General features: G+C 36.3%; 1 protein-coding gene across 1 annotated transcript in view; it reads left to right on the forward strand.

The window, feature by feature from the left end:
* Positions 1-15,137, forward strand: part of SLC39A12 (solute carrier family 39 member 12) — a 109,180-nt gene that overhangs the window by 36,876 nt on the left and 57,167 nt on the right. Inside the window, exon 5 of the mRNA XM_072650250.1 lies at positions 8,962-9,133. Coding sequence (XP_072506351.1) covers positions 8,962-9,133 — 172 coding nt within the window. The remainder of the gene's footprint in view (positions 1-8,961; positions 9,134-15,137) is intronic.

Below are 15,137 nucleotides of genomic sequence, written 5' to 3' on the forward strand. Positions count from 1 at the left end.
GAAAGATATGTCTCAGCATCAGTGAGTAATCTATCAAAGGACATTTTTACTCCATGTCATTGCCAGTTTATTTTATTTTATATTTTTATAGTTCAAAGCATGATGATTTATCTTAGTGACCTCCAATGGCATTCACATTAGTGATGTCAGGAGATTTTGTAAACAATAGTGGCCTAAGTAACTCAGATGCATAAATAAAAATCGAGGGTTGAACAGCTCAGAATAGAAGTTGTATTCTGGTAAGGGAAGTTATTCTAGAACTTAGCAATACTTTCAGGGTCAACATTTTTGTTTCTTAACTGTACACTGGGCAAAGACACATGGTTTCCTATTCCCATTTGCCTTTTCATTCTTTCCTTTACTAGCTAGACATTTTCCATTTGGAGATTTTATCTAAAAGGATTCATCATTGAAAGTTTGTCGCTCCTTTTTATTTTTATCTTGATCTTTATTTTTAGTGTACATTTATGTTCCATTAGCAACAGATGGTACAAAAGAGAATTTTGTAGGGTTCAGTCCAAGCTAGTGCCTTTGTGATTGCAAGTTAATTTTCACATATTTTTTTTGTATGATCAAATCACCCTCAAAAGTTTTAGGTAAGAAGTTTCACATTTCTAAATAACTTTGGGATTGTGACAACATCATTCATCCCAAACATTTCATAATTATAATGAATACATTATGAGGAGAAATTCATTATTTATTAGAATTACTTATTTTCTATAACAATGAAAAGACAACATGAAGCAAAGGCTAGTCTTGTAACTAATTAGAACTAAATTCAAGTCTAGATAGAGAGAATATCTATGTGTATATCTATCGATACATACACGTGTGTGTATATGTGTGTGTGATAGAGAAGGAATTGACTCATATTTGGAGACAGAGCTTTCTCATCAGAGATTCCTCAATATCAATGAAATTACAGAATCAATCTCTATCTCATAGACTACCATTTTGACAAACAACCCATACATATTAAAACCTGATTTTACTGTAACTGAAGAACAAAGAATTGCAAAGATCATCATTGCAATGTGAAATATGTTATATCATATGAAATCTATTCTTTCTAATGAAAGTAAATTTTAGTTCCACTAATTTATCATAGATTTATTGACAAAATGAATCAGAATTTGAAATAGCTAAGATAAAAGTTATGAAAAATTTTTTAGAAACTGATTCTTATTCACTGCTTATGTTACATAAGATACTTACTTCTAAACAATATTTTCCAGTAATGAGGAGATGGAGTTCAGTCTAAGAGGATTGACTATTAGGACATGTCATCATTGCCTAGAGTCAAGAGTGGGAAACCTGCAGTCTCAAGCCTCATGTGACCCTCTAGGTCCTCAAGTACACTCCTTTGACTGAATCCAAACTTCATAGAACAAATCAGATGCTCTCTTTTAAAAAATTATTTATTTTAATAAATTATTGTTTTATTAAATTTTATTTAATTAAATTTTTTGATTTTGTTTATTTCATTAAATATTTCTTTTATAAAGAAGCATTTTTTTAAGATTTTGAGTTCTAAATTTTCTCTCTCCTCAAATCATCCTCCTTCTTGAGATGGTAAGCATTTTGATTTTGATTATATGAGAGGTTATGGCAAAACTATTTTTATATTAGCCATGTTGGAAAAGGAAACAGAAACAAAATAAAACAAAAAAATAAAGTTAGATGCTCACTTTGTCTTGGCTCCAGAAAACACAGTTTCCAACAGTAGACCAGACATGCATAGAAGACATGAGTATCTAATTACCTTTCCCCTCTAAGTTTCAATAGCAAGGACTCTGCCCCAAAGCACAGAAGGAAATAAGATGGAAACCCAAGACCACTGCAGTCAAGCCCAAACCACTAGTTCCTGAGAGCTTTACCAGTAGTTTCCTCCTGTATTTTCATACAGTGGAAAATAAATCTCATAAAAGATAGGCCAGTCTGACAGTCATAAACCAGGATTGAAGTCAGTGAGAACCTACCTTAAATATCTTCTCTTGGGGGATGGAGAAGAAGGCAGAGTCAAGATGACTGAGAAAAGGCATGGACTCCCAAATTCCCCTCCAAACAGCTTTAAATAATGTCCCGAAATAAATTATGGCATGGTCCAACCCACAAAAAGACATGATGAAATGATTTTCTAAAGCAGAACAACTTAGAAAGTTGGCAAGAAAGGTCTGTTGCATGGCAGTGAGAATGGAGCACAGTCTACTGCTGGCTTTGCCAGTGCAGGCTGTGCCACTGTAAACCAGTGGCAGGCATTGGGGATGACTGAATCACTGGTGGCTTCCAGAACTCTAAGTTCACAGATGGTAAGTGGGTCAGACAACTGGTCAGAAGAAGATTACAGGGGTCCCTTTGCTGGCATTGGGGGTGAGAGTCTATTGCATTGCCCACACACCATCCTGAGTCACAGTTCCAGGGCAAGGAAGAGCACTAGCACTCCAAAGCTTGTGACTACAAGGAAGTGGGTGGGCCTGGTCAAATTTCCAGGGCTAAAAAGAGTATTTGTGGTCTTTCACAGACCAGGGGAGTAATAAACACACCTCTCCTTAGAGCATACCACTTTGGAAGAACTGAAAACTTACAGGTCCTCAAAATTAGTTCTGAAAACAGTTGCACAAAAATACTGAAGACTGAGACAGTGTCCCCTCCACCCTAGAAGCAAAACCCATTTTAGCATAGAGTTAGAAGTCAAGAAATAGGCAGGAACAATGAGCAAACATAAAGAAAGAATCTAATTATAAAAAGTTACTATGGTGACAGGGAAGATCAAAATACAAGCTCAGAAGAAGGCAACAAAGTCAAAATGGCTACACCAAAAGTTTTGAATAAAAATGTTAATTGGTCTCAAGCCCTAAAAGAATTTCTGGAAGAACTCAAAAAGGATTTTTAAAATAAAATAAGAGGAGTAGAGGAAAAATTGGGAAAAGAAATGACAATGATGAAAGAAAATCATGAAAAAAGCAACAGCTTGGTAAAAAGAGACACAAAAAATACTGAAGAAAACAACTTAAACCCAGAATAGGCCAAATAATAAAAAGAAGCATTAAAATACATCGAAAAGAATAATGCCTTAAAAATCAGAACTGGACAAGTGGAAAAGATATACAAAAATTCACTGAAGAAAAGAACTTAAAAAGTAAAATTGTTGAAATGGAAAAGGAAGCACAAAAGATAATTGAAGAAAATAATTCCTTAAAAATTAGAATTGGGCAAGTGAATGCTAACAACTCCATGAGACATCAAGAAATAATGAAATCAAAATAATGAAAAAAATAGAAGAAAATGTGAAATATTTCATGGAAGAAACAACTGACCTGGAAAATAGATCAAGGGGGCAGAGCCAAGATTGAAGAGTAATAGCTCAGACTTTCTAGAGCTCTCCCCTGGACCAGCCAAATACCGGTAAAAAATGATTCTAAACAAATTCTGGAGTTTCAGAAGCTACAGAATGATGGAATGAAGCAAATCTCCAGCCCAAGATAGCCTGGAATGTTGCTAGTAAGTGTCTGTTGTGCCACACTAGGTGCAGAACATAGTCCAGCATGGTGGCCCAAATGGAATCTGAGCAGGCCTTGGAGGGACTAAATCTCAGGCACTTGTGGCAATTTCCAGACTTTATGACTCCAAAATGCCAATGACAAATTGGAAGGTCTGTGGAAAAACCCTGTGAGACCTGTGTGAGATAGTAGAGTGGTCAGGTCACAGCCCCAGGGCAACAGAGTGGGTGGAGGAGGCTTCTGAGGAGGAACCATGGCAGCAGCATCAGAGGCAGAGACAGGGGCAGCAGTGACTGTTTCTGGAACTCTAGGCCCACATATTAGGAGGGGTGAGATCTAGTGACTGACAGTACACCTCCCACCCTCACTGGAAGCAGAGAACTACCTTGACAAAAAACTCAAAAGACAAGGAAATAGTTGGCAAAATAGCCAAAAACCCAAGAAAGAATCAGACTATAGAATCTTACTTTGGTGAAAAGGAAGACCAAAGTATACAAATAGCAAACAACAAAATCAAAGCTTCTACATCCAAAGTCTCCAAGAAAATTATGAATTAGTCTCAGGCAATGGAAAAGCTCAAAAAGGATTCTGAAAATCAAGTAAAAGAAATAGAGCAAAAATTATGAAGAGAAATGAGAATGATGCAAGAACATCATGAAAAATGAGTCAACTGCTAGCTAAAGGAGACCCCCAAAAATGCTGAAGAAAATAACACTTTAAAAATAGACTAACCCAAATGGCAAAAGAGATCCAAAAAGCCAATGAGGAGAAAAATGCCCTAAAAAACAGAATTGGCCAGATGAAAAAGGAGGTTCAAAAGCTCACTGAAGAAAATAATCCTTAAAGATTAGAATGGAGCAGATGGAAGCTAATAACTATGAAAAATCAAGAAATTATAAAACAAAACCAAAGCAATGAAAAAATTGAAGACAATGTGAAGTATCTCATTGGAAAACCTACTGACCTGGAAAATAGATCCAGGAGAGGCAATTTAAAAATTGTAGGACTACCTGAAAGTCATGATCAAAAAAGAGCCTAGACATCATCTTTCCAGAAATTATCAAGGAAAAGTGCCCTGATATTCTAGAACCAGAGGATAAGAAATGGAAAGACTTCACCAATCACCTCCTGAAAGAGATCCCAAAAGTATAACTCCTACGAATATTGTAGTCAAATTCCAGAGCTCCCAGGACAAGGAGAAAATATTGCAAGCAACCAGAAAGAATTTGAGTATTGTGGAAATACAATCAGGATAACATAAGATCTAGCAGCTTCTACATTAAGGGATCAAAGGACTTGGAATATGATATTTCAGAAGTCAAAGGAGCTAGGATTAAAACCAAGAATCACCTACCCAGCAAAACTGAGTATAACACTTCAGGGAAAAAAGGTCATTCAATGAAATAGAGGACTTTCAAGCATTCTGTTGAAAGGACCAGAACTGAATAGAAAATTTGGCTTTCAACAAAAGAATCAAGAGAAGCATGAAAAGGTAAACAGGAAAGAGAAATCATAAAGGACTTACTAAAGTTGAACTGTTTACATTCCTACATGGAAAGATCACATTTCTAACTCTTGAGACTTTTCTCAATATTGGGATAGTTGGAAGAATTATATACACAGAAAGCGCAGGGTAAGTTGAATAGTTAGGGATAATATCTAAAAGAATAAAATTAAGGAGTGAGAGAGGAATATATTGGGAGAAGAAAGAGAGAAATAGAATGGGATAAATTATCTTACATAAAAGAGGTAAGAAAAAGTTTTTTTCAAGAACAGCTTTTTTTCAATGGAAGAGAAAAGAGGGGAGGTGAGAGGGAAAGAGTGAGCCTTATTTTCATTGCCTTTGGCTTAAGGAGGGAATAACATGCATACTCAATTGGGTATGAAAATCTATCTTACACTACAAGAAAGTAGGGGAGAAGGGGATAAGTGGCGTGTGAGGGGATGATAGAAGGGAGAGCAAATGGGAGGAGGGGGTAATTAGAAGTAAACACTTTTGAGGAGGGTCAATGTCAAAAGAGAGAATAGAATAAATGGGGTGCAGAATAGGAGGGAAATATAGTTAGTCTTTCACAATAAGACTTTTATGGAAGTATTTTGCATAACTACACATGTATTACCTATATTGAATTGCTTGCCTTCTCAGTGGGGATGGGTGGGGAGGGAAGAAGGGAGAGAATTTTGAACTCAAAGTTTTAAAAACAAATGTTTAAAAATTGTTTTTACATGCAACTGGGAAATAAAGATATACAGGCTGTGGGGTAGAGAAATCTATCTTGACCTACAAGAAAATAGAAGGGATGGAGATACAGAAGGGAGGGGTGTGATAGAAGGGAGGGTAGATTGGGGGAAGTGGTAATCAGAATGCATGCTGTCTTAGGATGAGTGGAAGGGCGAGATGAGGAGAAAATCTGGAACTCAAAATCTTGTGGAAGTGTCTGTTGAAAAATAAAAATTAATTAATTAATTAAAAAAAGAAAATAGATAAAGGGAAGATAATTTGAGAACTCTTGGACTACCTGAAAGCCATGATAGAAAAAGAGCCTAGACATCATCTTTTAAGAAATTGTCAAGGTAAACTGCCCTGATACTTTAGAAACAGAGAGTAAAATAAAAATGGAAAGAATCTACCAATTACCTCTTGAAAGAGACCCCAAATCAAAACTCCCAGGAATATTATAGCCAAATTCCAAAGCTCCTAACTCAAGGATGAAATATTGCAAGTAGCCAGAAAGAAACAATTCAGATATCATGGAGTCACAGTTAGGATAACACAAAATTTAGCAGCTTCTACATTAGAGGATTAGAGGGCAAAACCAAGAATCATATGCCCAGCAAAACTGAGTATAACTCTTCAGGGAAAAATAGATATTCAATGGAAAAGAGGATTTTTAAGCATTTCTGATGAAAAGACCAGAGCTGAACAGAAAACTTAACTTTTGAACACAAGATTCAAGAGAAGCATAAAAAGGTAAACAGTTAAGAGATAATAAGGGAATTAATAATAATGAACTGTTTACATTCCTACATGGGAAAATACTTATAACTTTTATGAACTTTCACATAGGGCAGTCAGAAGGAGTCTACATAGAGAGCACAAGGTGTGAGTTGAATATAATGGACTGATAATCCGAAAAAATAAAATTAAGAGGTGAGAAAGAAGAATGTACTGGAGGAGAGGATAGAGAGAGGTAGAATGGGATAAATTGTCTCACATAGAAGATGCACAAAACAGCTATTACAATGGAGGGGGAGGAGATTCAGATCCCTTGAACCTTAATCTCATTGTAGTTAAGTCAAAGAGGGAATGATGTACGCACTGAGTTGGGTATACAAATCAATCTTACCTTATTGGAAAATAGGTTGGAAAAAGGATGAAAGAAGGTGGAAGGCTGATAGAAGACAGGATGAGGGATAGACAGTAGTCAGAGGCAAAACACATGAGGATGGACAGGATGAAAGGAGAAATAAGAGTATGATAAATGGGATGGGGAGGAATAGGATGGAAGGAAATGTACAGTAATCATAACTGGGAAAAAATTTAAAGCAAGTTTCTCTGATAAAAACCTCATTTCTTAAATAAACAGAGAATTGAGTCAAATTTTTAAAAATAAGATCCATTCCTCAGTTGATAAATGACAAAAGGATATGAACAGACAGTTTTCAGATGAAATAATCAAAGCTACCTCTAATCATATGAAAAAAATGCTCTAAATTGCAATTAGAAAAATACAATTAAAACAACTCCAAGGTACCACCCTATACCTATCAGATTGACTAATGTGATGAAAAGGAAAATAACAAGTGCTAGAGGGGATGTGGGAAGATTGAGACACTAATAGACTGCTGATGGAGTTGCATACTGATTCAACTATTCTATACAGCAATTTGAAACTATGCCCAAAGAGTTATAAAACCATTCATACCCTTTGGCCCAGCAACACCACTACTAGGTCTGTATCCCAAATAGACAAAAAACAAAAAGGAAAAATACATATGTGTACAAAAATATTTATAGTACCTCTTTCAGTGGTGACAAAGAGTTTGAAATTGAGGGAATGTCCATTAATTGGGGAATGACTGACCAAGTTATGGTACACGATTGTGATGGAATACTATTATGCTATAAGAAATGATGAGCAGGATGCTCTTAGAAAAGCCTGGAAAGACTTACATGAACTGATGCAAAGTGAAATGAGCAAAATCAGGAGAACATTGTGTCCAGTAATAGCAATATTATATGATGATTAACTGTGAATGACTTGGCTATTCTCAGGATTATAATGATTTAGACAATTCTAAAGATGTTATGAAAATGCTATGCATCCCCAGAGGAAGAACTGATGGAATCTGAATGCAGATTGAAGCATACTTTTAAAAAATTTTTTCTTGTTTTTTGTCTGTGTTTTCTTTCATAACATGAATAACACGGAAATACATTTTGCATGACTGCAAATGTATAACCTATAACAAGTGGCTTTCCTTCTGAATGTGAGGTAGGAGAGAATTTTTGACTCAAATTTTTTAGAAAATGAATGTCAAAAATTATTTTACATATAATTGGGGGAATATTAATTAAATAATTTAAAAAACAAAAGAAATACATAAAAATTTTTCACTTGACTTAACTAGGTATAGTGGAAGCTTCTGAAATTCATGGTATGGGGCCCTAACTATGTTTTTCTATCCTTGGACTTATTACTAATAGTTTATCTAAAACTGATGCATGTCTGGCTGTGTCTACATGATACCAAGATCTAGATAAACCAGTCAGTTTAATTGGACTCAATAAATTCAGTTAGAAAGTAAGTTATTTTTTTAAGTCAATATTCTGTCTTAACTGAAATGATCACTCTTCAGCCATTTTGTAAGAGAGAATAATACAGTCAACAAACATTACATAATTGCTAAGACTCATTTATACCAACAGCAACATTTTCTGTAATATTCTCCTTCCTTGCTTTCGGTATTTCATATTACTTTTAAAGACTAAATGCCAGATATTGCTTGCTGAAAACAATGATCTTATTTCTTCAGAGCTTGGGTTTAGAGTGCATTTATCTCAAGAGACTATTGGTCCAAAAAGTTATTCTCATTGAAAAACAACAGAAGCATCGGCTTAGGAAATGAGGCCAGAGTTCTAACCTACTTCATGGGGTTTCTGTTCAGAATCTCATTAAGTGTGATTGCAAAACACTAAAATAAAGAGGAAGGGAGCACAAGAGAAGTGTTCAGAAATAATTATAATGATGAGTATGATAGATTAAATGTTCACCAGTGGACAAAGTGAATCCTCTTTCGTCATGAAAAACATGTTTTCAAGAAATATGTTTGATAACCTTTATTTTTTTCCACTTTGAAAATTCCATTTAGTTCTCATTCATACTTAAAGAATGGACATGCATACTGAGTTTGCTCCAGTGGTGTGGCTAATAACAATACACATTTTCCTGCCTAGGCTTGCTTCTCTGCCAAGGAGCTTGTGGAGATATTTTTACCGAACAGCCATTCTCCTATTTCTAAGGAGCATTTCCAGCAAATCAGCCCAGCGATCATTCAACAACTACTCAGCTGCTCTTGCCAACTCACAAAATACCAGCAAGCCAAGCTGCCACCAACAGCCCTAGAAAGTAAGTTGTATCTCTTGACTGTGTGGTTTTATACTGCGCTAATTCACTTGGTTTGTATACATTTCACTCTCTTTAAAGACTCCAAGTATGAGTTACCTTCAAAGAAAAGAACAGGGTGTTCTGTAGCACAGGATTTGAGAACACTCATCCTACGTGGTACAGACAGGAGATTTGGCACATCCAGCTCCACGTGCCTGATCAGGATCCAGCCACTAGAGTGATGGGGACTGAATTGCCCTTTTGACTTATTTTGACTTCCTTCATAATGTATCTTATGTTTAAAAAGACAATTAATTTTCCTTTCCAGTATGCAAGGCAGACATAGAGGTATCAAGAAAACAGAAATTCTTGTAACTGAAGAGTGGAAAATCATTTTTTTTTTAAAGTAAAGGGTATTTTATTTATCTATTTTTCTTCATAAGATGGCAACCCCAAGGTTTCCATGGAACAAAATGGAGGGTGGGAAGGGGAAGCATTGCACTGCTGGAGAACTACAGTTTTGGTAGCAAATTAAATTGGTCACGTCAAATTGGTAATGTCTACAACCATGAGCAGCTAGGTGGCCCAGTAGATAGAATGCTGGACCCAGAGTCAGGAAGACTCATGTTCCTGAGTTCAAATCTGGTCTCAGTCGTGGAAAGTTGGACATGACTCAAAAGAATGAACAACAAACAATGAATACACACCAGTCAGTACTTCTGATAGACTGAATTCTTCATAAACTAAAGCTATTTCGGGATATTTCAAAAATCTCCAGTGCTGCCCTATGGATTGAGGTTAGAACTGTGACAAGATCATGATATCTGCCATGAGTCCGATCTACATTAGCACTTCCTTTTTACATCCATAATCCTAAAATTAAGACCAAGGTTCATTCCCTACATCTGGACATGTGACCCTGGACAGATAATTTAACTTCTTAGTATTTTAGCTAACTCTCTAAAGCTAAAGGTTAAAGAAATGGTGCTAACTTGCTTTAGTGGAAGGAATTTCTGCCACACAGAATTACAACTCTGGTCCTTATCCCTACCTGTGTTTTTATCTATATAGTGCTGAAACCTTACATAATTAGGCAGAATGGCATAGTAGAGAGCCAGTCTCTAAGTCAGTAAGAATCAAATGTGAGTCCTGTTTCAGATAGTCATTTAAACTCAAAAAGCTGATATACATTGGTGGAAGGAATTTCCTTAATGGAAGTTCCCTACAACTATGAAATCAGGTTACATATCCACACACACACACACACACACACACACACACACACACACATATATAAATTTAAGTTCTCCATCAAATATGTGTCCTCCACTACTTTTCTGATGCCTTAGCACACTCTAAAAATGACACTGGAGCAGGGAGAGGGGAGACTTTTCAAAACTATGGCAATACAGGACAAGTGCCAACAGATATCACTGTTGAAAAAGTTGGAAAAGTTTTAAACATTGGTCCACTGATGGACTTATTGTCTGTTTCTGAGGAACAGCTTAACTAAATTCAAAGGGATTCGTATAGATGGACAACCAGACTACAGATTGTTTTGTCAGTAGCAGGTCTGGGAACTATCAACTAAGGTATGGAGGACTGTGATTTACATCAGTGAAGGGAATACTCACTCTGATGACATCATAGATCCTTTGAAGAAAAGAATCTCTGAATGTACTTGGTAGTGAACTGGCTAGACCTGTGGCCAATGATCTACTTGAAATGTCAATGTAATTTATCTAAAGAAAAATTTAGATGACATGAAATTAGACTAAGGACAAAACAAATCGTCTCTGGCCATAGGACCTGATTCACATTCCTCTCTCTAGTAGAACACTAAGGATGAATTAGGAAATAGCTCAACAACTGGTGATTTAAAGACTTATCAAATGGACAAAGGTTAGATGGGGTCAAGGGACTACTAGATGGCACTGCAGGATAGGGCACTGAGCCTGGAGTCAGAAAGACTCCTCTTCCTGAGTTCAAATCTGGCCTCAGACACTTACTTGCTCTGTGATCTTGGGCAAGTCACTTAACCCTGTTTGCCTCAGTTTCTTCATGTGTAAAATGAGCTGGAGAAGGAAATGGCAAATCATTCCAGTATCTTTACCAAGAGAAAGCCCCAAACAACTGAAGAACAACAAAAAAGACAGAGTCAAAGGTTTCATTGGTTATGGAAATCCAATTTTTCTTCCTGGTCATCTCTGGTCCTTTCCAAGAGAAAATCTCCCTACCTTCCCCACCAAAAATTCTAATATGAGAACTACCCCAGATTACTTACAATTTTGCATCATGCTACTTGAGGAAAATAGACATTTGCCATGAAACTATCTCTCTTCATTATAGGAATATGCAACATTACATTACATGGGGCCCAATGGGCCATTATTTCAAAAGGTACTTGCAGTACATTGTAACTAGTTCTCTAATCATTACATTAAATTGTTGTTTCCAGGAAATTAAATGTAGTTTCCAGAAAAGAATCCTGTGGTCAAATTCTGTTAATATTGAAAAATCAATTTTCTAGACTAAATGGAAGTAGATGCTCAGATTTGGTCAAGAAATTAATGGGTAGGTCAGATCTGAGGGATTCATCTTAAAGTTGGCAAATTACCAAAACTGGCTATGTAGGGACTGCCAACAAATTGTGTAATCCTACCTAGTACCCTTCACAGTACCCTAATATCATTGTTAATAATTCAACTAATGGCTTTTCAGAAACCACAATCATATATTGAGATTGTTGGTTGAAGATTTCAACACGATCAAAAGCAAAGGATCTTCCAAAAACATGAAGGAATAATTAAAATGACATTGCTGGCAAGATAAATTTACAAGACCAGTCTTTCAGTGTGAGGAACCCCATTTGAATCAAATATTACAGCAGCTAAGTATTTATCGAGAGATTTGCATGTGAGAGTTAGGTCAATAAAAATATTGACCTATAGGTACCTGAGAGTCATATTTAGTCTTATGATTCCCTACCATCTGTTTCCAAACCAATTTGTTTCAAGCTTCCTGCTGTTTCTTGAATAGATGGAAATGAAACTAACTCTCAATTGTTTGTAGAAATTGAAATAGCAAATAATTTAAAAATCTTAATTTGGCTTTGAAACTTATTTTGTATTAAATCTATATTACATTTTGTACAAATTTGTATTATTTGTAATATTTTGTTTTCTTAACCCTCTTTCCCTAATGATCTACAGATGGCAAAATTTGTAGCAAACTCAGCAGTGTGCTAGTTGAGAGAAGTAAACCCATTTAAGATAAAAAAAAAAGTAAGATTCCTAATATTCAAGATATATTTGAATAACTGATAGCCAACAATACATGGTTCTGTTGATGGCATAGTGATAAGATCAGGGCTAGAATCATAAGATCTGATCTGGAATCCTGTCTCTGAATCTGTCAATACACATGACTATGCACAAGTTGCTTCATCTCTCAAAGCCTCAGTTTTTTCATTTGTAAAATGGGGATGATAAACCTCACACTGACCTGTCTCACAGGGTTGTGTGTTGTGAGGCACACACTTTATAAACCTTGGTCATATAAATCCAAACTAATATATATGTTTTAAAGAATAAGAAATTCTCTGGCATTTTATAATATTTTAGGAAATCTTCAGAATTAATGTAAAAACATTCAAAGGTTCATAATGATTTTAGCCTTTACTTTCCCTACATGTAGTCTATAGGCTTATTGTTGTCTTGATGAGATATATTCCTTTTTAAAAACATATAATTTATTTATTTTCAGTCTACAACATTCACTCCCACAAGATTTTGAATTCCAAATTTTCTCTCCATCTCTCCCTACCCCACCCCAGGACAGCATGTACCCCACCCATCCCTTCCTCCATTCTGTCCTCCCTTCTACCACCTTCCCCCCTTCTCCCATCCTCTCCTCTATTTTCCTATACAGCAAGATAGATTTCTATGTCTGTACATTGTCTGTACATCTTATTTTCCAGTTGCATGCAAAAACAAATTTTAACATTCATTTTTAAAGCTTTGAGTTCCATATTCTCTCCCTTTCTCCCTTCCCACCCTCCATCATTGAGAAAGCAAGAAATTCAATGTAGGTCATACATGTGTAGTCATGCAAAACACTTCCGTAATTGTCATGTTACAGAAGAGTAAGCATATTTCTCTCTATCCTGCCTGCCCTCCATTTATTCCACTCTCTCCCTTGACCTGTCCCCCCACAATAGTGTTTATTTCTGATTACCTCTTTCTCCAGTCTTCTGTCCCTTCTGTTATCCTCTCTCTCCTATCCTCTTTCCCCCTGCCTTCCTGCAGGGCAAGATAGATTTCAATACCCAACTGAGTGCATGTTATTCCCTCCTTAAGCCAAATCCGATGAGAATAAGGCTCACTTATTCCTTTTCACATCCTTCCTCTTCCCCTCTTTTGTAAAAGCTCTTTTTTGTCTCTTTTCTGTGAGATGATTTGTTACATTCTACCCCTCCTTTTCTCTCTCTCCCAGTACATTCCTCTCAACAGTTAATCTTATTTTTTAGGTATTCTCCCTTCATATTCATCTCACCCTGTACCCTCTGTCTATATATGTATGTGTGTGTATATATGCATTTTTATGACAGATTCTAGCAGCTCACTGATTCCTTCAGGTTTTCCCTTAATATTCCACATATCAGCTCCTAGTAGATTCAGGGGAATATAGCCCTTCTAGTCATGCCAAGAGGCCAAGTCCTGCCTAGTTATGGTCCTAAAGATACAGTAATTTAGATTCTTAGAAGATAAAAAGTCAGTCCAATAGAGACCATCTCAGGTAGCCAAAGAACAATTTCAACTCCTCACCAGAAAAACATACTTACATCCCATTTATCTCTACCCTAACTTTGCCTGCATTTTTAAATATTTAATTCAGAGCCAAGAATTTTATCAGTCTTAGCACATCATGGATACTATCATCTCTTGCATTTCTTGCCATATCACCCCATCACATAAAATAGGCTACCATGTGATATGATGTACAACACATCCTAACAAAAATCCAAATAAAACAAGACATGACGTATCACTATGTATAAAATACATAATGCAAAACATAACATAAAATATAACATATAGCATGAAATAACAGAACACATTTCGCTAGATGTTAAAAGGTACGCTTATTAGTGAATGCAGCTACACCTGACATCTTTCATTATTCTCTGCTGATCAAAAGAGAGCAGGGCATTACAGATCAGTGGAAGGGGGTGTGCTATATTGTTTTGTCACCAAAAGGTGCTGTAGCTCCATGTAAGTAACAAACCCTCACCTTTAACCCCCTGTGTCCACCATCATTATCCTATTCTGCTCTATTCCTCTTGACTGGCTAGTCACAAAGCTATGTCAAAGTTCAATGGAAGTCTAGAAGGCATGGTTTGAAATATACTCAAATTACCCAAAATATAAAATACTGCTCTCTTCAATTCATTCAAACCACCATCTTATATACTAGCAGGCTTTACTCCCTCATCCAATCATAACTCCTCCTCAAACTTATAAGATTCAATAGTTCTTTTTTTTAATGGCCATATCATTAATTCAACTGGATAGCATAGGAAAGTCCAGTGAACAATCAAGCAGAACTCCAAGTAACTGCCTGTTGCAGCCTGTTTTGATTTTCCTTCCTTGTATCCTTCCTCCTTCTCTGTCTGATGTGAGTGGAAAAGAATGTGATTGGGCAGGTTTAAATATCCATCAAGTTCTTCCTCAACAAGTGCTCTGAGGAAATAAGGGGAAAAGCAATTGTGGTGTGGAATTCCTTTGGATCTCCCCAAGAGCAGCTGTAACACTGGGCTTGGCTGCTCTCTACTTCTTCCTGCTGCTCCATGCTTTTCCTGGCTTCTTCCAATCCTGCTCTCATTTGGCTCACACCACACGTATGATCTCTCAGTTTGTCCTGCTTCCATGAGTGGCTTTCTAAAGAGATTTTGCTTCACAGTCTACTTTCCCCTTCTTGCAGCAACAGAGGCATTGTGCCATTGGTCCACTTCCTGTTTCATGTC

The sequence above is a fragment of the Notamacropus eugenii genome, chromosome 3, assembly GCF_028372415.1.
Source record: "Notamacropus eugenii isolate mMacEug1 chromosome 3, mMacEug1.pri_v2, whole genome shotgun sequence".
Lineage (NCBI taxonomy): Eukaryota > Metazoa > Chordata > Mammalia > Diprotodontia > Macropodidae > Notamacropus > Notamacropus eugenii.